The sequence below is a fragment of the Ochlerotatus camptorhynchus genome, unplaced genomic scaffold, assembly GCF_037179485.1.
Source record: "Ochlerotatus camptorhynchus isolate MF236.1 unplaced genomic scaffold, CSIRO-AGI_Acam_v1.1 ptg000429l, whole genome shotgun sequence".
Lineage (NCBI taxonomy): Eukaryota > Metazoa > Arthropoda > Insecta > Diptera > Culicidae > Ochlerotatus > Ochlerotatus camptorhynchus.
Genome location: NW_027040915.1, coordinates 136,246 through 160,315, shown reverse-complemented (window position 1 = coordinate 160,315; position 24,070 = coordinate 136,246). Strand labels below are relative to the sequence as shown.

At 38.2% G+C, this 24,070-nt stretch overlaps 1 protein-coding gene across 1 annotated transcript in view; it reads right to left on the bottom strand.

Moving 5' to 3' along the window:
• Positions 1–7,957: 7,957 nt before the first annotated feature.
• Positions 7,958–24,070, bottom strand: part of LOC135711283 (uncharacterized) — a 47,804-nt gene continuing 31,691 nt past the window's right edge. Inside the window, exon 9 of the mRNA XM_065234088.1 lies at positions 7,958–8,129. Coding sequence (XP_065090160.1) covers positions 8,056–8,129 — 74 coding nt within the window. The 3' untranslated portion in view covers positions 7,958–8,055. The remainder of the gene's footprint in view (positions 8,130–24,070) is intronic.

The window sequence follows — 24,070 nt, the reverse complement described above, 5'->3', positions numbered from 1 at the left end:
AATAACTACCAAAACAACCGTGGAAATTACCAATCCAACCGCGGAAATTTCCAAAATTACCGTGGTAATTCCCAAAATCATCGCGGAAATTTCCAAAATCACCGAGGAAATTTCCACCAAAACAGAGGAAATTTCCAAAATTTTCAAAGTAATCGCGGAAATTTCCCTCGATTCAATAACAGAGGAAGAGGGTTTTATAACAATTCGGGACCTGGAAGCCGAGGTGTTTATTACTACATCTCGGAAAACCCGCAGGTCCCCCAACCAGAAGTTGGGGGCCAACAAATCATGCCGATTGCAACTCAGCAGCAATCACCTCGACAGCAGCCTCAACAACAACAACAACAATTCCAAATAGCTTTAGCAAACATGCAACATCCAAGACAATAAAAGGTATTTTTAATATCACGACTGCGTTTTCCAATTTTGTGATTTTGAAAACTGAATCATCACACTCCGAATGTACTTTTCTCGTAGATTCAGGAGCTGAAATTTCAGTGTTGAAACCCACAAAATTGAAGCAGGCGATACACATTGACACTCAACAAATTTGTTCGATTACTGGAATACAACATCAAGCCATTGATACACTCGGAACGATCAACGTTCCTTTACATTTACCCTATGAATGCAATGTTTCACATCAATTCCACATTATACCCGAAAACTTACCAATACCCACAGACGGAATTTTAGGAAGAGATTTTCTGACTAAATTTCGTTGTGTAATTGACTATGACACATGGACTTTATCCAGCTTCATAAATTCCAAATTAATTGAAATTCCAATCATTCAAACAATTCATTGATCAGATTAATTAACACAACAAACCATACAGTTAAAATTCGGAAAAATTTCCATGACCTAATACAACCTCTACAAAATTACAATGTATTTCAATTCAACCAAACAAACCAAAAGAACAGACAAGAAAAATGTTTAGCGGAACTAGATTTGACAAATACACCATACTACGTAAAAGACAAATTAAAAGACTTATGTACAAAATACAACGACCTATTTGCGCTTCAAACTGACATCCTGACTTGTAACAATTTTTATAAACAAAATATACATTTAAATGACCCAAATCCAGTATATATCAAAAATTACAGAATACCAGAAGTTCATAAGACAGAAATAGACAAGCATGTGACAAAAATGCTAGACGAAAAAATAATCCAACATTCAACATCTCCTTACAATTCCCCAGTATTGCTAGTCCCCAAGAAATCCACTGACAATGACAAAAAATGGCGTCTTGTAGTAGATTTCAGACAACTAAATAAAAAAGTAATAGCAGACAAGTTCCCACTACCGCGAATTGACGATATCCTTGACCAACTAGGTCGAGCTAAATATTTTTCAACGCTCGATCTAATGTCAGGATTTCATCAAATCGAGTTAGAGGAAAACTCAAAACAATACACAGCTTTCTCTACGAACTCTGGTCATTACGAGTTCAACCGACTACCTTTTGGACTAAATATTTCACCCAACAGTTTTCAACGCATGATGACGATAGCCCTTAGTGGACTACCGCCAGAATGTGCATTCTTATACATCGATGATATAATTATCGTCGGATGTTCTATCAACCATCATTTAAACAATCTAGAAAAAGTTTTTCAAAATCTAAGAAAACACAACCTCAAATTAAATCCAGCCAAATGTAAATTCTTTTGTGCAGACGTCACATATTTAGGTCACCACATTTCAGCTCAAGGCATTCAACCCGATAAAACTAAATACTCAACCATACTCAATTATCCACGACCACAAAATGCAGATGACGTCAGAAGATTTGTCGCATTTTGTAATTACTATCGAAGATTTATTCCATACTTTTCAGACAAAGCAGCTCCACTTAACGCTTTACTTCATAAAAAGGCTAAATTTGACTGGTCACAAGAATGCCAACAGTCTTTCGAAACTTTGAAAAATGAACTTCTTAGCCCTAAAATACTTCAATTCCCAGATTTTAGAAAACCTTTTATTCTTAGTACAGATGCTTCAAAACTAGCTTGCGGTGCTGTACTAGAACAGGATTACAACGGCATTAGACTACCCATAGCTTATGCCAGCAAGAAATTTACGAAAGGAGAAAGTAACAAATCGACAATAGAACAAGAACTTACAGCAATACACTGGGCAATATCGCACTTTAGACCTTATCTCTATGGACGGAAATTTACAGTGAAGACAGACCACAACCCCCTTGTACATCTCTTCTCTATGAAGGATCCCTCGTCAAAATTGACTAGAATGCGACTAGATTTAGAGGAATTCAATTTCGATATCGAACACGTTAAAGGAAAAGACAATGTTGGGCCCGACGCTCTCTCCCGTGTCATTATCGATTCTGAAGTTCTTAAAAACATGTCAATTTTACCAATGCAGACAAGATCTAAAACTCGAAAAATGACACAAACCCCAGTTAACGAATCTAAAGCCACTAAGATTGATCAACTTAAAGCTTATGATTCAATTAACAATATTGATGCTTTCAATTTACAGAAAGTTATATTTGAACCAAAACTCGACCATTTAAACATTATAATCAAAAATAAAAACCTGAAAGGAATTATTGCTCAAGCGCAACTATTCCATGAAAAGGGAATTATTTACTTAGAAAAATGCATACAAACAATAAATAATATGGCCAAAACGATGTGTATAAAGAAAATTGCGATCAGTGTAATGGATCCAATATTTAATTATGTTTCCCGGGAACAGTTTAAAGAAGTATGCAATGAAATTTTAAATGACGTCATAATAATACTATACACACCAGCAAAGATAATAAAAGATACAGATGAAATAAATAATCTTATCAAAGAAAACCACGATACCCCTTCGGGAGGACACGTAGGTATTAACAAATTATTACAAAAACTAAGAAGAAATTATCATTGGTCTAATATGAAAGACAGTATAAGCAAATATGTTAAAAACTGTATTTCATGTAGACAAAATAAACACAGAATTAAGACTAAAGAAATATTCGAAAAAACTACAACACCAGCAAAACCATTTGAATTAATTTCAATGGATACCGTTGGTCCAATAACGAGATCAACGAAAGGAAATCGTTACGCATTGACAATACAATGTGACTTAACGAAGTATATTATAGCAATACCATTAGTAGATAAGCAAGCTAATACTTTAGCAAAAGCATTCGTTGAAAATTTCATTTTAATCTATGGTTGTCCTATAGCAATCAAATCAGATATGGGCACTGAGTATAAAAATGAAGTGTTCCAGCAAATATGTACTATTCTTTCAATAAACCAAAAATTTGGAACAGCTTATCATCCAGAAACCATAGGAGCTCTCGAGCGAAGTCATCGTTGTTTGAATGAATACCTTAGGCAATTCATCAATGAGCAACATGATGATTGGGACTCATGGTTACCATTTTTCACTTTCTTTTACAATACAACGCCACATACAGAACATACTTTCACACCTTTTGAACTTATCTTTGGTACACAAGCAAACTATCCAACAAAACTAAAACTAGGAACTGAAATTGATCCAATCTACAATTACGAAGCATACTTTAAAGAACTAAAATACAAATTACAAATAGCAAATCAAAGAGCAAAAATGTTATTAGACAAAACAAAAGAGAAAAGAATATCAAATCAAGCAGAATATTCAAATCCAATAGAAATTCAAATAGGAGATAAAGTATGGTTAAAAAAGGAAAACCGTAGAAAATTAGATTCAGTATACACAGGACCATTTACAATAATTGATATTCAACATCCAAACGCAATAATTAAAAACCAAATAACAAATGAAAATCAAATCGTACATAAAAATAGATTAATAGTTTAAATATCTCATATAATCAAAAAAAAAAAAAATTTGTAAGACAATTTAGTAAAGAATCCACCGAGCCTAGTTTCAAAAAAAAAAAAATGAAAATCAAAAAAAAAAAAAAATTATAACGAAAATTGAAACAGGTGAAAGTTCCCAGTTTTATACTGAGGAGTGCGAAACTCGGTTAGTTAAATAAATTGTCGTAAAACCATTATAACATAATTATAAAACAAAATCAAATTTATATAGAGACATCTGGAGTAGTCACAAAATTTAGAATGGTTACATTTCATTTCATTTCATTACACCATTCTCCCAAAAAGGGAAGGTGTCATGTGCATCCCTACAAATAACCACGACAATAACCATATCGTAAACAAACAAAGTCATTAACTTCAATCCGAACAAAGTTCATAGATTCAAATTACATAGAATGCAATTGCAACCATATGCGGCGATTGCGCCACAGCGTTAGAGTTATTTCATTTCCACTTTCCTCTCCCCGCGTGAGGCCTATACCGAAGTGCCAACGCAAGGTGTCATGTTGCGCAGTCGGGTAGGACCACCAAGTCACCAAAAATGCAGACCTGGCAAAGATGCATATTTTGGGTATCGGCACTCCAGTCGTCTCGTTCTTACATGTAGACTAACTAGGATAAGCAAGAACATGTAAATGCTATATAAACCAAATATTTCATAATATACAAGACAATTATCGATCAGCAGTCAAACTCTTTTCACTGCGGTCCTCACTGGTAGATACTCTGTTTAGAGTCTACCATAGTTTGGATACCGCATATCAAAGAAAGCCCTTCTCCAAAGGAAGTCTGTTCGATCGATCCATGTAGGCTCAACCTGCTACAGTATTTAACAACCAAAATATTGAATTTAAAGAGCATGCTACTAGCACAAACGAAGTGACAGACGACTAACTGGCGAAGAAATCAATTAAAATAATGTGGTTCGCAGAAATATAATTTTCTTAGAAGCTTGTGCCATCATCCACCAGATGGGATAGTATTTTTGTTTTGGTTTTGCACAAAGTTGATTTTGTGTACAATGATTCTTTGACAGTGTGCAAAGAGTGCGTATCATTTTGTCATTTTTTTATGCATTTCAGTTTTGAGTAGAGTGAAAGAGATAGAACCAAAACATTCTAGTACATTTGGTGAAAATGCTAGTTCAATCCAGTAGTAGTGTTGCCATGTGGTTCAATCCAGTGGTAGTGGTGTTGTCATGTGGCACACTGAAAAATTGCAATAGCAGGTTGGTCACCAAAGTTTTCGAGCCGCTCCGTCTGTTACTTCGTTTGTGCTACTAGCCTTGGAGTGACAATTCAAGAAAATTTCTAATTTGACAAATTTATCTTAAAACAGTGTGGCAAAATATTTGCTGGTTTGAAAACACTAAACCTAGCCTGCTCATTCCTTAGTGTGGACACCAAGATTAAATTGTTTAAAAGCTTGCTTTTTCCTCACTTCATTGCATGCGATTTTCTTTTGTTCGAAGTTTCGTCTTTCGCTCTGTCTAGACTACGAGTTGCACTTAATTCTTGCGTACGCTATGTTTTTAACTTAAATAGATTCTCAAGTGTTTCACACCTACAACATCCACTCATTGGTTGTCCCTTTGATAAATTCGGTCACATGAGAAGCTGCTTGTTTCTGTTCAGTCTTGCTGCCACAAAACAACCCGGCTATTTGTTCAATAAGTTGGAGTCTTTCAGAAGCAATCGATCGAGGAAGTACAAACTGCCGCGCTTCAACACATCAAGGTATGGAAAATCCTTTTTCGTTAGAGGCGTGATTCAATGGAATTTACTTCCCAACGATTTAACATTAGAAAAATCATTCTTAGTATTTAGGAGGAGATGTATTGAGTACTTTAACTAAACAAAAATGTTTGGTCAATTAATGAATGAGTCAATAATTTAACAAAATCAGTATGGATTAATGTTAATTTGAATTAGTAATCGTGACGCCAATTCTACGTGGAAAAACATATGTAACAATTATAAAAAGACGAATGTCTTATGTTACAGATAAGTATTGAATAAATAATAATAATAATAATAACGTATGCTAGTTTGTAAACAAAATTCAGCCTGTGTGTTTTTATATTGTTTATTTAAAGTATTGTTAGTTCGCAATATTTCGTCCTATGACGGTAACTAAATCCGAAGAATACATAATGCCCCCCCCCCCACGACTGTTGAGCCCTTTTTTGTCCAAAAAATGTTATTTTCCTAGAATAATAAGATGTATGTGACAAGTTAGAGTGGTTAAATATTTTTGGACAGCAAGAATCAATACCCAACTGTGCATCGGATGAAAGTAAGTATGATCGACTCACCCGGTGAGTAAGCTAAAGTTAGCGTGTAGTCCGGCGAAGATCTCTTCGGGAGACCAACTGATTCTCTCTGACTATTTAGACAGGAGAAAAGTATAAGAAGAAGAGGTAGGAATAAACCTCGAAAATTTTCAAGCTGGAAATCAAAATCAACTATAGTAAATACATCCGGAATTCTTGGCAGACGCCTCCCTTGTCAGGCGCTAAAGCCGAGTTTTTGAGAATCCCAGCAGGATCCTCTTTACAAAGCTTTCTAAAGCTTATTTGAACGAACATATGATACATTGTTTTTCTCAAATGATTATCGGGAAGACATACGAGTTTTTTGAATTTCGGATTAACTAAAAATAAAACAACAGTACAGTATAAGTAATCTAGAAATATATTATCAATTTTACTGTCACAATTGCTTGCCTTATAGACTAAGTTGTTCTGTTAATTGTTTGGTATCACACATTTAAAATTCATTTCCATTCCATTCGCTTCGTATTGTATGAAATTGATAAACAAAAATGCTACTTATTAAAGTTGGATTTGCCAGTTTCGCTTCAAACACTACTGGCTTTCTCAAGTGGTTCCTTGCGTTTCAGCTGATTCTATAAATATAGTACCGCTCACCCTCTTCCGATCTCAATATCCTTACTTACCGTTGGCAGCTCGACCTCATTAAAAAAAACCAATTGATCGGATTTCGAGTAACACGGATCTGGTCTATTCTGTTTCGTTCATATTGCCATTGTCAGCTGCTTCTTTGCTTAGGAATCGAAGACGTGATGCTTTACTTTCATCTAGACTACTTTCATTTCACTTTTGGCTTTGTTTAACTCCGTACAATTCGGTGTTTGTGCTAAGCTTAATTAGTAATTAGTCCTTGCCGTTCATCGACGATAGCTTTTCTATACAGTTTGAAGGCCTTTTGCTGCCTAAGGCGTCATCGGTGTACAAAAAGTTATCTAAATCTTGATCCTCATCCTTCCAGCTGCTGCTGATTCTACATACCTCTAGCTATAGCTACTAACAAACCCTCTCGTTGTTGGTTCGACTTTGTTTCGACTTGTCCTGTTTCCAGCACAGAATACTCAACAAAAAGGGAAATGAAAGGGACGCCTGGTCCTTTACCGACATCATTATCTGCTGGCCACTTGGGTAAATTAAGGCGCTGGTCTTGAGTGACACTCCGTTCAGAGACTTTGATTCATCTTCACTGTAAACAAAATGAAATACCATTCACGTGACTTTGCTCGTGTCGGGGTCTCTGTCTGTTCGTCAACTGTAATGCTAAGATCTGTATCGGTATGTATGTATGTCATGCACTAGAGATAGCTTTTATTAATTTTAAAAAGAAGTAGCCCAACCTCTGATCCTCTTCATCGTGCGAATACCTTGTCCTTAGTAGTTATGAAGTTCATTCCTCTTCAAAATTCCTCTTGTGTTTTATTGCAACTCACCTAGCCTTTCTAGCGTTTCAATCCCAATTAAAATATCTAACGATGTTCGTCGGAATGATGGATAGGGTACCAAAAAGAGTGAAAGTGAGTACAATTTTGACTTTTCTTTCCTAACTTAGCTTACACTTGATTCAATTGCTCAACAGTTCAAGTGCGTCTGCGTGTTTTTTTTTTGCCAAACGGGCTGTGAGGGATGCTCGACGTTTCGGCAAACAATGAACATGTAACGTGCTTGGATGGCTCAGTGAAAACCATAATTAATTACATACATTTTAAATGCACCATAAAACACACCAAATCGACGGCAAACGACAAAAGGAAACCGTCCGTCGGGCATCCCTGGGAAATGAAAAAAACAGCAAGAAGACGGCAACTCATCAACTGCGCTGCATGGTGTCGGTTCCATTTCGGTGGTATCCATTTTTTCTACTTTTCCGTGGGATTACAATGTTTAGCAGCCATTTTTTGTTCTTTCCACGAAAGGATTTCCTCGCTGTACTCTGGTGGCGAACAGGATGAGAAGATAGATTAATAAAAAAGGAATCATGTAATTTGAAAGGTTTTTTTTAATCGCGTCGCACGTGGCAAAAAGTTGTTAAATTCATTAGCATAAATCCAGCGCCTGAGGTTGATGTCCTCTCTGGTGCCATCGGGATGGATGCACTATGAGGGAGCGGATGAAAAGTCCTGGTGTAGTTGAATAAGTTCCACAAGCGGTGACGAGCGATCCGACTTTTTTTATCCTTGACATCCATCCGGGGAATGAAAGTTTTTCTTACAGTTTTGAATTTAAGATGAATGATTAACTATAAATACTTTAATTTTGTTAATTGACCATTTTTGAGGATGTTTCGGACGTTCCATAATTCACAGGAAACGTATTCATGTCACAGACTCAAATTAATTCTTGATGCTGAAATTCAAATGCTATCGAAAAAAAAAATCGCTAGGATAAATTTAATGAGCTGACCATTTTTAGATAATAACGATCTTCTGAAGAGCACCCCATGGTTACCCGAGTCAATGTTTATGTTCGTCTTCTATCTGGCTTTGACGCTCTTAAACGAGCTTTCGCCTGCTATCAACTTAGTGTTCTTTACAGCACATACACAATTATTAATTGAGAGCTTTCTATGCCAACCAATCAGGGATGCCAGGTCAGGTGTATAGAGAAAAGAAACACTTCAGTGTGGAAAGCGAATTTTCATTTTAAAGTTCCAGATTTTCCCGGATCAATAATTAAAAAAATCTTGGTTTTACAAATCATGTTTTTTATTTAATTAAATTCATGCTACCATTCATTTTCGCATTAAGCTTTTCAATTTCACAAGAAAAAGTAAAAAAAAATAGCTACTTGTTGTTTGCTATGGGAAACCAATTAATCTCTGAAATGTACGGATCTATAAACTTCTTGAGATTTTTGTTCATGAAATCGCAAAATGTGCTATGAAATCATATCGGTCGTCAATCAGTGTTTTTTTGAACGCCGTTAAAATGTGCTGTGGATTTTCCGCTGACTTCGGCATGTGGAAATGTGCTGCTACGTAAGTTAGATTGAACGGCTTTTCCTCTCCCGTCATATGAAGCACGTTGCTTGTTGATCAGCATTCTAACATTTAAATTACGCAAACAATTCTTTATTAAACAATATCATTTCGCAACGCATTGACAAAGCTGATCTATTGTCAAGATTACATTTGTATGCACCTTCCCGACAATTACGCAATCGATACTACTTGTTTGCAGTAGATCGCCATCGTACCAATTACGCTGAATTTGGACCGGTAAATCAGATGATGACTGTTTCTAATCATCATTGTGAAATGATTGACCTGAATATGCCCTCAACAGAATTGAAAATATATTTCAGAACCCTGCAAAGTCATAGAACATAATTCCTAATGTTAATATGCAGTATACGATTTGATTGATTGTCGAATAAATAAATAAATTATCTGTACCTGTGCCTGAGCTCACTTCGCAAGAGAGACAAGACAATTAACACCTCGTCCTATTTCTCACCAACCGAGGGTCATCCACGCAAATCAACAACATCATCGGGAAGGGAATAGTTTCCTCTAACCGGTGATGTTGATGGTTTGCGTTGGTGTCATATGCGTGGCGAGAAAAGTTCATAAGAAGGTTTGTTTACAAAAAGCTTCTATGCCCTTTTCACATGTTGTTCTTGATATGTGCTGATAATGCTGACATTATGCATGAAGTGATTGACCGGTTCCTCGATGCTTTACTCGATATAAAAAAACAGCTGACGGCAGCTGAAAGCAGCGATTCTACTGGCAACGTTTAAAACCACATTACCTCCGTTAGAGTACGGCAGTGTGGAAATTGTATTTAGAGAGTGAAAAGCGAGCAAGGACAACTTTGAGGAAGGTACGAATCGGGTTGATAATCTCTTTTTACCAATCTTTTCAGTTGGAGAGGATTCAAATTCCGCATTTCCGAAGACCTAAAACATCTCAAGGACGAGCTGAAAAATATCAGCAATATAACTTCTGACCTGTGCTCTACCACAGACAAACAGACATAACACTCGCATGTTGTTCATCGAACAAGCATTTAACGGACAATATAAAAGTATCGTAGTTGGTAGTACCGCCACCTGCGGCGCGGATAGTCAATTCCCTTGCGTATGACGTTTACACACTACCGCCATCTGTTCAGCGTACTACCCAGCACAGTGTGCTCAACAGATGGCGGTAATGTTTTAGCTACCATGTTTTACAGTGAGAATTATGCAATGTGTTATGTCTGTTTGTCTGTGGCTCTACTGTTGCAATGCAACAAAACCCTATGCTAGGGTTAGGTATTGTATTAAGCGCCCATTACACATGTCAATTTATTGACAAACATCGTATTGTCAATTTTCCTTACAACATTATCAATGCATAAATATATACAACATGAATGATAACACGCTTAAGCGCTCGTTGCACGGATCAATATATTGACAATAAATTGACATACTGACAATATTATTGAAAAGGTAATATTGATGACGATGGATTGCTGACGAGTATTGTTGAAAAAGTTATTTGTATTTATTTCACTTCGTCAATATTCTTCCCCTCCCTAGAGGAGGGAGCACGTACGTCATTTAGATCGACTGACTCACAAAGCACCTTCGTGCATGCAGCGAGGGATGCAGTGTTGCCATTTGTTTAAATCTTCGTGTGTGATATAAAATCGATTTCAAACTAAATAAAAAATGTATCTTTTTTCAGTCACCGATCACCCAGGCTTTGTTTATATGAATGCACATTTTCTCACAAGCATAATCATTACACACACCATCGACTGGAAATGCTCTCGCAACGTGGGGCTTTAGGTAGTGATGAAAACGTCGCTAGAACTATTCCACAGCCGCAGTCAGTTTATGAGCAACATGAGGGACGCACATTTTTGCCTGTGGACTTGGAGACATACTTCAAGTCTCCGCGTACATCGTACGGGCTAGGCAAAAATGTGCGTCTATCTTGAAAACTGTCGCTTTAATGGCCCTTCGCTCATTTTCAACTTCTATTCAATTTTCATACTGCCGTACTCTAACGGAACTATCCACCTACCCTCTTCTAAAGATCATTCTCTAGCTAATAAATCATCACACTAAAGCTTCATGTTAGCATTTCCAACCAACTCTGAAAATCGTTAACTTCGCGTATGAAGTAACATAAAAAACACTTTGAAAGCATAATCATGTTATTTTTTTTTACTTGAAAATAAAATAAATACTACCAGCGTTTCACATACCTATAAAGGGTGTCCACGATGAAATTGCCACACACAAAATTGATTCGCAAAATTCGAGTTTTCATCCGATTGCCATCAAATTTTCAGGGATTGAGAAATAACTATTAAACTTCATTTTACCATTTTACTCGTATTTTATTTACAGTCCATACGCAAATGCCCGCACCTTGGCCTTAACCCCGGCCATAAGATTCTGCACAACCTGTGAATCAACCGTTTTTTGCATGTAAACCCATACTTTCTTCAGTTCCTCGACTGTCTTCACTACCTTAGGTCGTTTAAGAAGGTGCTGCTTCATAATCGCCCAGTACTTCTCGATGGGGTGGAGCTCCGGAGTGTTGGGAGGGTTGAACATTTTCGGCACGAAATTGACCTTATTGTCCGCATACCACTTCAGCACGTCCTTGGAGTAGTGGCATGAGGCCAAATCCGGCCAGAAGATTGTTGGGACGTTGTGGGCCTTCAGGAGAGGAAGCAGCCGCTTCTGGAGGCACTCTTTTATGTACACCTGTCCGTTCATCGTGTCCTGGGTCACGAAAGGTGCACTCCGCTTCCCGCACGTGCAGATGGCTTGCCAAACCAGGAATTTCTTCGCAAATTTGGACATCTTCTGAGTGCGGACATGCTCCGGAACGCTGAACTTATCCTTGGCCGTGAAAAACAGGTTGCCGGGGATCTGTTTGAAGTCGGCCTTCACATATGTTTCGTCGTCCATGATGCAGCATTCAACTTTCGTCAGCATGTTGAGGTACAACTGCCTGGCACGGGTTTTGGCGGACTTGTTCTGCTTCTCGTCGCGATTAAGGGCCTTTTGTACCTTGAACGTTCGAAGCCCAGACTTAGTTTTGGCCTTCTGGACAAAACTTCGGCTTAGGTGCAGCTTCTTAGCCACATCCCTAACGGAGGCGTTCGGATTTCGGTTGAAGGCCCCAACTACGCGGTTGTGATTTTTGGTGTTGTACGGAATACTTTTTCCTTCACTTCTGGGCTTCCGATCGGTGGTCAACCGTTCCTCGAACCGCTTAATCACTCGCGACACCGTTAAATTCGCGATTCCCAACGTTTTAGCGATGGAACGATGCGAGAGATCTTTGTTCCCGTGATGAATGCGCAAGATTTTATCACGCACGAGCTGTTCTTTCGACTCCATTCCCGCGAGTTTTGATCACAGGACTTTAAAACTTGCAGGATGTAAATAATGCACTATGAACTAAATCCACCCAAATTTTCATTAAATTCTACCTAACGGTTGAAAAGTTAGAGCAATTTCATAGTGTGGCAATTTCATCGTGGACACCCTTTACGTAACGTAAATTAATTATTATACGCATGATTTTCATTTATGAGTGTTTACCAAAACATCAACATGATAGTTTCTATTTGGGAAACTGCGTACCGTGAGCGTGGGTTATTCAAATGTAGTAATTCCGTGCACTCGACAATCGATTTGATTAAATTCGAACAATTTGGAAGTACATGTCATGTGATCTGTGGTCCTGTGCATTTTCTGTGTCCTGTCAAACAGTTACAATATTTGATATTCCAATTTGGTATTTGAATGACAAGCCGCGGAATTACAGCTCACGTTCACGGTACTTCCTATGTTAATTAATAAACTATATGTGTGGCCATTAATACAGTTTATATGACCTAAATTAACTTTCTTGCACGTCTTCTGATCATTAGTTAATACATGGTAAAACTTGTGTATCATTATGATAAAAATAAGCATTATCCAGCATTTTACGAGTGCTTATGGCCGCCACAATCTGGCAGAGTTTTTGGTAGGGAATATATGATTTGACGTTTGGGTTGTGTCGTTTGACGTGTAAACGTTCAAATTTGATCGTTTACACGTCAAACGCCACAAGCCAAACTTCAAATCTTATGTTCCCTACCAGAAACTCTGCCAGATTGTGGCGGTCATAAGTGATCATAAAATACTGGATATGTATGGATAACATTAGGTAAACATTACTGTCCTAACTGTCATATCAAAAATAAAATTGGAAGCTATAATCAATCACCTAGTTCTTACATCATTCTGTAAACAAATTCTTTTAAATTTATATGAGAACTTAAGAATAGACCTGGAATAGATCATTATTAAACACTATTTATTCTAAAAATCCTAAAAAAATAATATAAAATGTACAAGTATAAGTAAATGTTGGGTGAAAATGGGTTTCTATGTATATCTTCTAAGCCAGAACTCCGCTGTTTGGTATTTTTTTAACTACGGAACTGTTCGGTAAAAGTTTACAAATCAGTGAAAAAATTAAAAGTTTGGAAATTTATTTCGAAAATGTATGGACTAACTCCATTTAATGATACAAATCAAATTTGTCGGTTTTATTGATTTCCTTCGAGGTCATAAGAAATTTTACCAACTTTTTCAGCTGTTCAAAAACCCGGTAAAACTTCGGGTGATCCGAATTCAGTGTGTAGCTAGTATTTTCTATACATACAGGTCCAGCAATCGTTTCTGTTTGGACCCGAATTCAAACATTAACTCTAAACACACTTTCTTTCGCTGATCCATGTTTCTTGTGTGGGGAAATTGAGACAGATAATATTGACTTTAATACATTGAGATAAGAAGGCTTCTAACGTATTGCCATTAATGTTGTCAATATTCGTATATTGATGATATTGATTGCAAAATTGACGGTTTTTTGTCAATTCATTCTGAGTATTGACAAAGTGAAATTAAAATAAGCGTTTCGTCAATACTTGTCTTCAATCATCGTCTTCAATATCACCTTTTTCAAAAATATTGTCAGTATGTCAATTTATTGTCAATATATTTATATGTGTAATGGGCGCTTTAGAAGAGCTGAAATCGATAGCGGCGAGTATTGACAACATCGAAAACCAAATTAACTGTGTCACACTTAATACGCCTGACTTTCTAGACGAAGTGATATCCAGTTTACTGGAAGAGCTAAACGATGAGCAAAACGCTGATGACTGGTCGGATTACAACGCAAACAAATTACGACGGCTAATGCACTGCAAAAAATAATGAATTTTAACTCGAGCGTACACACTTAGAAATACCTAATCTTACACGTGACGGAATCCATCTTTGACATAAAGGATGAGACGTAAACAAACATGTCATTCACGTCTATTATGACTAAATTTTATGTCATAATTGACGTATACGAGCGTCAGTCTCAAAGTACTTAAATTTACATCAATTTTTCTAAGTGTGTTATTTAAAAATTATCAGCAAGCGTAATTCTATCCCTACACACTTAGAAAAATTCATGTAAATTTAGGAGCTCTGAGACTGACATATACGATCGTCAATTTTGACATTAAATTGAGTAATAATAGACGCAAAGTTCAGCTTAATCAAACGTACTTTTCGTCGAGTAAAGAACTTTTCAGTCTCGGAGCGTAATTTTACATGACATATTTGTTTACGTCTAATCTTTTAAGTCAAAAGTGGATTCCATCACGTGTAAAATTATTTATATCTACGTGTGTAGTATAATTTTATGCAACAAATCGCCCACATGATGCGAAAAATTAAAATCATTTCAAATTACACGACATCATTAAAAATGTCTCCGAAATGTCTTTTGTCCGAATATTGACGTGCCGAATGTGCCTACTAGGAAGCAGAAAAAAAGTCAGCCATTTTTCGTACGCGTTTTGATTCGATTGGTTCATCGGTGATGTTATTTTCAAAAGAAGTTGGTTATAGACTGGAACACGCATTAATAACACAAAAATTGATTCATCTGGCCACTTGATGATATCTGTTGGTAAGTTGCTTCAACACAAACAAATGCATCCTCTGATAAAAGTTAACTATTTTATTTCATTACAGACATAGGCCTATGCCGATCAAGTCCGTCTCTCCGAAGGCACATTGAACATTATCGATGATTTTGAAGACCACATGACCTCATTCCAAATTTCTGGAACTGCAGTAAGAATATCTGCCAAAAATAATCCCATAGTCACACCGTACGAAAAAATCATGTTAATTTCTGCGAGATATAGCGCACATACAATTAACGCTAGATTTGGCATAAATTTACGCGACATTTCGTGTAAATTTAAGCGCAATATCGCATAAATTAGCAATATTGTTTGCAAGCTTGCAAACGATTTTGCTGTTTATGCCAAGTATAGCTCAAAATTAAACGAAGGGACATTTTATGCGATAGTTAAAATTCCGAATTTTTTTCTGTGCAGGTTCAAAATCGAATGAGTACAGAGTAAGGAAGCAACAAAGGTTTGTAAGAAAAGTTAGCGTAGCTTTGTCGATTCACGAATTGATTCATTAGCAGTATAGATAAACAATATTGCTTTATCTTTGTATTGTAGAGATACACACTTAGAAAAATTGATGTAAATTTAGGTGCTCTGAGACTGACATATACGAGCGTCAATTTTGACATAAAATTGAATCATAATAGACGTGAAATTCAACTCAATCAAACGTACTTTCGAACTTTTCAGTCTCGGAGCACTTTATTTTACATGACATGTTTGTTTACGTCTCATCCTTTATGTCAAAGATGAATTCCGTCACGTGTAAGATTAGGTATTTCTAAGTGTGTATGTGTATGGAAGTAAACTATTTAAATAAAATGCAATTTCTAGGTCAAATCAAATCTTGATTATTGCAATCCTAAAATGGTCATTACTCGCGTTACATGGATCTTCGTTGATTGAATTTACATTATGCTGATGAGATTTTTTGCTAGCAGCTGGCTCATTAGCTCTAGTGAAATAGAATAAGTGTAAACACCCTTTTAGAGGCTTCCATGAAGCTTGCAGGCGTGCATCTCGGTGGCTCGACGAATACTGATGAAATAGTTGTCACTGCTTGGGTACTATTACGTTGATTGCACACTTAGAAAAATTCATGTAAATTTAGGTGCTCTGAGAGTGACACATACGAGCGTCAACTTTGACATAAATTTGAGTCATAACAGACGTGAAATATAGCTCAATCAAACGTATTTTTCGTCGAGCAACGAACTTTTCAGTCTCAGAGCACTTAATGTTACATGACATGTCTGTTTACGTCTCATATTTTATGTCAAAGGTGGATTCCGTCACGTGTAAAATTAGCTAAAAAAGCCACACACTTAGAGGCTTCCGTATGATATAGATGTAAATCAACAAAAAACAGTCTGAAAAAGCTAGAAGGCAAAGAAAACAAAATGCAGCACGAAATTATTCTAACACAAGGAACAACATACGCAGCAACAGTTTAAATTCTCGTAATCACACATTTCGAAAAAAAAAAACATGTAATTTACGCTATATCTAGCGTACACACAATTAACGCGACATTTAGCATAATTTTACACGTGTCCATAAATTTACATGTTACTTTTTTCATTCATGGAAAATTACATCTCTTTAACGAGGAATATTCAACGAACGCGTAAACCTGATGTAAATTTAGCTGCTCTGAGACTGACATATACAAGCGTTAATTTTGACATAAAATTGAGTCATAATAGACGTGAAATTCAGTTCAATCAAACGTACTTTCGAACTTTTCAGTCTCTTAAGTCAGAGCACTTAATTTTATATTACTTGTTTCTTTAAGTCTGTTGAGCAGCTACGGGACGCCGAAGTTGCCCAGCACTACGCGCATCAGCTGAAAGTTGCACTACCCACGGAAGAGCAGCTTGATGCAACTTCTCTTGAAGATGGCTGGAGGGACATCCGTTCTGCCATAGGTAGTACTGCTGCAGCGGCACTAGGTACTGCAATCCCGGACCGAATAAATGACTGGTTTGACGGCTAATGCAAACTGTTAGTAGAGGAGAAGAATGCACGAGATTGAATGTGGAGCGATACAGACAAGCGCGGAACAGACAAAACTCGGTTTTCCGAAGGAAGAAGCGTCAGCAGGAAGACCGAGATCGCGAGGCGATGGAAAATCTGTACTGCGTAAACGACACACGGGAGTTCTACGAGAAACTAAATAGTTCACGCAAATGCTACGTGCCGCAAGCCGATATGTGCAAGGACTTGGACGGTAACCTTCTCACGAACGAGTGTGAGGTGATTGAGAGGTGGAAGCAGTACTATGACGAGCACCTCAACGGTGAAGCAGCAGAAAACGAAGGTGGCACGGCAACAGACCTTGGAGCACGCGCAGAAGACGACAGGCTACCGGCCCCTGATCTTCAAGAAGTTGAGGAGGAGATCGGTCGGCTAAAGAACAACAAAGCAACTGGTGTAGATCAACTACCAAGTGAGCTATTAAAATAAGGTGGTGAAGCACTGGCTAGAGCGTTGCACTGGGTAATTGCCAATATTTGGGAGGAGGAGATATTACCAGAGGAGTAGATGGAAGGTGTCGTATGCCCAATCTAAAGGAAGAGCGACAAGTTGGATTGCTGCAACTACCGCGCGATCACACTGCTGAGCGCCGCCTACAAGGTACTCTCCCAAATTCTATGCCGCCGCCTGTCACCATTTGCAAGAGAGTTCGTGGGGCAATACCAGGTGGAATTCATGGGTGCCCGCACTACCACGGACCAATATTTTGCGATTCGGCAGGTTCTGCAGAAATGCCGCGAATACAACGTGCCCACACATCATTTGTTCATCGATTTCAAATCTGCACACAATCGGTCGAGATCAGCTATGGCAGATTATGCACGAGTACGGATTTCTGGATAAACTGACGCGATTAGTCAAGGCGACGATGGATCGAGTGATGTGCGTTGTTGGAGTATCGGGGACACTCTCGAGTCCCTTTGAATCTCGGAAGGGTTTACGGCAAGGTGATGGACTTTCGTGTCTGCTATTCAACATCGCGTTAGAAGGTGTGATCAGAAGAGCAAGGACACGAGTGGCACGATCTTCAGAAAGTTCATCTAGCTTCTTGGCTTCGCCGATGACATCGACATCATGGCACGGAACTTTTAAATGATGGCGGAAACGTACATCAGACTGAAGGCTGAAGCTAGGTGGATTGGACTTGCTATCAACGCATCAAAGACAAAATACATGAAAGGAAGAGGTTCTAGGGAAGACAATGTTAGCCTCCCACCCCTAGTTCAGATTGACGGGGACGAAATCGAGGTGGTCGATGAGTTCGTGTATTTGGGCTCACTGGTGACCGCTGAAAATGATACCAGCAGAGAAATTCAAAGTCGCATTATGGCAGGGAACCGTGCTTACTTTGGACTCCGGAGGACGCTCCGATCGAATAAAATTCGCCGTCGCACGAAGTTGACTGTCTACAAGACGCTGATTAGACCGGTGGTTCTCTACGGCCACGAGACCTGGACTATGCTCGTGGAGGACCAACGCTTTTGGTGTTTTCGAACGGAGTGTTTCGTACCATCTACGGTAGAGTGCAGATGGATGACGGAACGTGGAGGAGGCGAATGAGCCACAAATTGCACCAGCTGCCAGGCATGGAAAATCATTTGCATTCATTTCATACATTCATTTACATTCATTTGCCTCTAACTTTTTTCATCGACAGCATTCTGCAAAATGATGTATAGAGCTTTTGTAGGTTTTGTTATTAACTGCAACTTTTCGTCATAACTCAAATCTGTATCTCTTATGCATCACGAACTAGAGCGGGCAAAACTTGTTACTGTTTTTCAGTGAATGTAAAATACATTCACTGAAAAACACTAGTGGCTTCTGTTTGCTCTGGTTCGTCATGCATAAGAGATACGGATTTGACTTGTTAGCAAAAGTTGTAGCTAATAACAAAACCTACAAAACTCTTTAAATAATTTTGAGGAATGCTGTTGAAGAAAAAAAATAAAGGCAAATGAATGTAAATGAATGCACGAAATGAATGCAAATGATTTTCCATGCCTGCCAGCTGCTGGGAGAACCATCCATCGTCCACATTACAAAAATTGGGCGACTACGGTGGGCTGGGCACGTCGTTAGAATGCTGCACGACGACCCAGTGTCAATGGTTCTAGAAAGCGACCCAACAGGAATAAGAAGAAGAGGCGCGCAGCGGGCAAGGTGGATCGACCAAGTAGAAGGCGACCTGCGGACCCTTCGCAGACTACGAGGCTGGCGAAGTGTGGCCATGGATCGAGTAGAATGGAGACGACTTCTTCGGACAGCAGAGCACAACAAGGCCTTAGCCTGATTGGTAAGGTAAGGTAAGTTGTTTAAGTCTCATCCTTTATGTCAAAGATGGATTCCGTCACGTGTAAGATTAGGTATTTCTAAGTGTGTACTCTGTACGTATTTGATTTTGATACTAACCATGGGATTATTTCAGGCTTGCTTAAACTCCTCAAACTCACAGCTAGCGAGTGAGTGACGGCAGGAATATGGAAGAAGTAAACAAAAACTCCTCGAGAGAGAGCGAGAGTGAACTTCAGCGAGAGGATGGTTTGACGTGGGGTGCGCTTTTCTAGACTCCGGATGACTTTTTTGTTCCACACAAGAAGCTCAGAGCTCAGATAGAAAACATGAACATGAATGGCAGCTAACCTCACTCTCATTTTATTCACCTTCGCTCATACGTTCTGTAGCTCAGTGGAATGATTTGGTAGTAGGCATTCTACTCCTCAGAAAAAAGCTACGCTCGGCTCATTTCAAACTCGCGAGCGAGGCTCCATCGGCCCTGGATTATTTTTAGGAGATATTCTTACAGAAGTTCCAGAAATTTGGAATGAAGTCATAAGCCACCTAGATTTGGCAATGTTACACAAGCAGCTGTACATGCGTCACATTGACACTTCATTCCACTCCTCGTTGAAACACGTTTACTATGTTTATACTAGAAATACTCAGAGGGAGAGATAGGCGGAGAAAACAAAATACAATTCGGCAGCAGGGATTTGTTCCTAAATTATCTTGCAACCCTTGCTAGAAGCTAGCATTTCAAATGACTTTTATTTTTGATTCGATTTGCGTGCAATTAGGCAAATCGATTTTTCGTTTAGTTTTCGTAAATTAGTCTTCTTTGAGCATAAAATACAAAATATGTCCTGAGTTTCTTCGCGATTTCGTGGTTTCATTTTAGCACTTTTATAACCAACTACATGTCTAAAAAGCGGTCTGGATTTGTCAAGTCGATCCCGATTGAACTTGTCGAATTTAAAAACAAAAACAAACACGTTAAATTGAAACACTGCATACACAGCATAAAAATAATTTTGATATCACGTCAAAGTGGATGCACTACAATCAAGTCAAAAATATGATGTAATATTACTTGCTAAAAAGGACAAAATTATCATTAATACAATGCATGAACTGACATTAAAGGGTGATACGGTCAAAATTTGGTCAAGGGAAAACGCGTGTAAATCGGTGAAATCGTTTATTTAAAAAATCAAATTACATTTCTTTTTCAAGTTCAATTAGTATAAAATTCAGGAAAAATATTCAGTTAGGCTTCCGCTTTTCCAAATCCGAATTGCCGGGCCTTACGCTTGACCCCTGCCATCAGATTTTGTACAGCCACCACCTTGTCCACCTTCTTCGCCGCAGAAAGCCAGTTTGCCTTGAACTGCTGCTCGCCCTTAGCAGTTTTTTGGTCTTCTTTAGGTTCCGCTTGACAATAGCCCAGTATTTCTCAATCGGGCGGAGCTCTGGCGTGTTGGGAGGGTTCTTGTCCTTGGGAACCACCTGCACGTTGTTGGCGGCGTACCACTCCATGGCCTTTTTACCGTAATGGCAAGATGCCAAATCCGGCCAAAACAGTACGGAACAACCGTGTTTCTTCAGGAAAGGCAGCAGACGTTTATTCAAACACTCTTTCACGTAAATTTCTTGGTTGACAGTCCCGGAAGCTATGAAAATGCTGCTTTTCAAGCCACAGGTACAGATGGCTTGCCAAACCAGATATTTCTTTGCAAACTTTGCGAGGGGTGCGACACATCTAAATCTCGATTTTAAATAGTCGAAAAATCTCACACTAGCGAATCAATTTACGAATAATCTTTTTTTATCTCTTGCATCTAAACCCATCTACTCGCATCGCTCTCCATCTTTTTGCAGGAAATCTTCAAAATCATAATCAATCGTGTTTCTATCTATTAAGCGCGAGTGCATCTAACAACAGCAAAGCAAAAATTTTCCTGCATATTAGATAGAGTCACCCCCCTCGGAACTTTGACAGTTTCATGTGCTTGAAAACATCTGCTACCTTTCCCCTTCCTTTTGCCGTATAAAACTCCTGTCCCGGAAGCTGCTTGTAGTCGGCTTTGACGTAGGTTTCGTCGTCCATTACCACGCAGTCAAACTTCGTCAGCATCGTCGTGTACAGCCTCCGGGATCGCGCTTTGGCCGTCGTATTTTGTTTATCATCGCGATTTGGAGTCACTACCTTCTTATAAGTCGATAGTCCGGCTCGTTTTTTGGCTCGATGCACGGTTGTAGACGATACACCCAGCTTATTTGCGGCATCTCGGAGAGAGAGGTTAGGGTTTCGCTTGAAACTACCGGCAACTCTCTTTGTCATCTCAGCGGCTTCTGGTTTTCGATTTCCCCCCGATCCAGACTTCCTGGCTGTCGACAAACGTTCCCCAAACACTTTAATTACATTTGTAACGGTTGATTTGGCAACTTTTAGCGATTTTGCCAACTTTGCGTGCGAGTAGCTCGGATTTTCGCGGTGCGCGAGCAAAATTTTGATACGCTGCTCTTCTTGCTTGGACGGCATTTTGACAACTGAAGAGTGAAATCCAAAATCAAAATAGGAGCAACATTCTACACACACACACCTTCAAAATAAGGGGTGTTCAGGTTTTTTAAATGCAAAATTGAAAGAAATACGTCAAGTTGATATTGACCAAATTTTGACCGTATCACCCTTTACGCTGCTTTTACTGCATTTGTTTATTTATGTGGTCATAAAAATTACATGAAATTTTCGACATGATTGTAGTGCATCCACTTTGATGTGATATCTAAATTATTTTTTTGCTGTGTACCTGTGGCTAAATTGCACACTAAAGTTATTCCCTGCAAATAAAAGATAATAACATTTGTAATATTTCAGCAGGAAAAGGCAACCTACCGCCTCCCCTGTTTCCCAAGACTAACCCCCTCTTTTAGAGCGGCGCCGGTGGTGTAATGATGAGCGTGATTACCTCTCACTCCAGCAGGCCTGGGTTCAATCCCAGTCGGCGCCACCGGAATGTTCTGAGGCATAACATCTCTGATCACGCCTTCCTTCGGAAGGGAAGTAAAAACCGTTGGTCCCCGGTTCATAAGTTCATAGGTTGATAGGTAGGATCCAAGTGTGGGAGGCCTCTACGTGCATATTAGACTTGCAGATTTTTCAAAAATAAAGTTAACACACCGTGAAGGTAGAAATGTGTAGGTAATATTGAGTGCTGTTTAAATTTGTTGTAGCTTCAGCAGCAGTAAAACTTACTTAAGCAAAAAGCAAATAGATTCACAAGGCAATAGAGCACGATGCGGACTGTAAAACTTTGCATAATTGTTCTTTATGGTTTATCATTCACAGTTCAGCCATTTTGAATCATGCAAATAAATATAATCCAGAATAGGAATTGAATATTTTTCAACTAGTCATAACTTGAAAACGTCGCTTCCAATAGAAATAGCGTTTGATACAAATATTTTCTCTTTAGGAAAAATAAACACGGTAAACATTCTAGTAATTTTTAGGAAAAACTGCCGAAAAACTGTTTATAACTTAAATAACGAAAAATGAGCCTGTTCAATATTTTAAAATTAAAAAGCTTATAAAACATGTAAACTTTTATGAAAGTTTAGCAAATCAAACAATAACAAAAATCACAGGTGGTTTTGTAAAAAAAAGATTAACTTTCCGGTTATACATTTTTTCAAATTTTTCTTAGGAAACCATTTTGAAAGTTTAAAAAATAGTTTGCTGTGCAAAACATCCCGAGAAATTGTGTTAACAAAAAGTTTAAAAGTTTGACCAAAAGATGTTTTTCTAGGATTTTTTGTTTAGTTGATAATTTTTTCGAAAAAATATTGTGGTGGTTTATTATGCATGCTTTAAAAAAAAATTGGATTTACCCTAAGTACATGATTTTTTACAGTGTATATTTTTCCTGAAATGAAAATATTGTTCCCTATATCTTTGCCTCAGACTTTATTGCGATTGGTGATGACGTTATTGAGTTATGATTTGTTCACACTTGTTTTTTTCTACCGAGCTCGGCTGTGCAAATCTCAGCAAAAAAAGTTTCACTGAGATGTCAGCAAAAGTGACATTTGATTGCAGAGTCTCGGATAATGTTTATCGTTTATGTTGAATATCAGAAAACAAATGAAATGTTTGCTGAGATCTCAGTACAACTTTTTTGCCGAGATTTGCACAGCCGAGCTCGGTAGAAAAAAACTAAGTGTGATAAATAATTTTGAATACGCCATTTTTTTAGGCATTTCTAATCCTAATATTTGCTCGAATGCAATCTTTCTCGCTAATCACAGAAGGTCACACGTCAGCAGTTTCCACTCCTTCAGGTTTTCGAAACAGTTGATGTGTCACTGGGATCGTTCGTAGGTGGCACGTAGCAGAATTTTCCACTTAGGGTAGATTTGTGGCTATCCTTTTCTATTAAGGTGTTTTCCAATTATGGCCTATGGCATTCTCATACGCGATTATTATAACACACCACAACCCGAGCAGAAACCAATAGCTAATCGATAGCAACACAAATTGTGATCTCTCAGTTTTTAGACAATA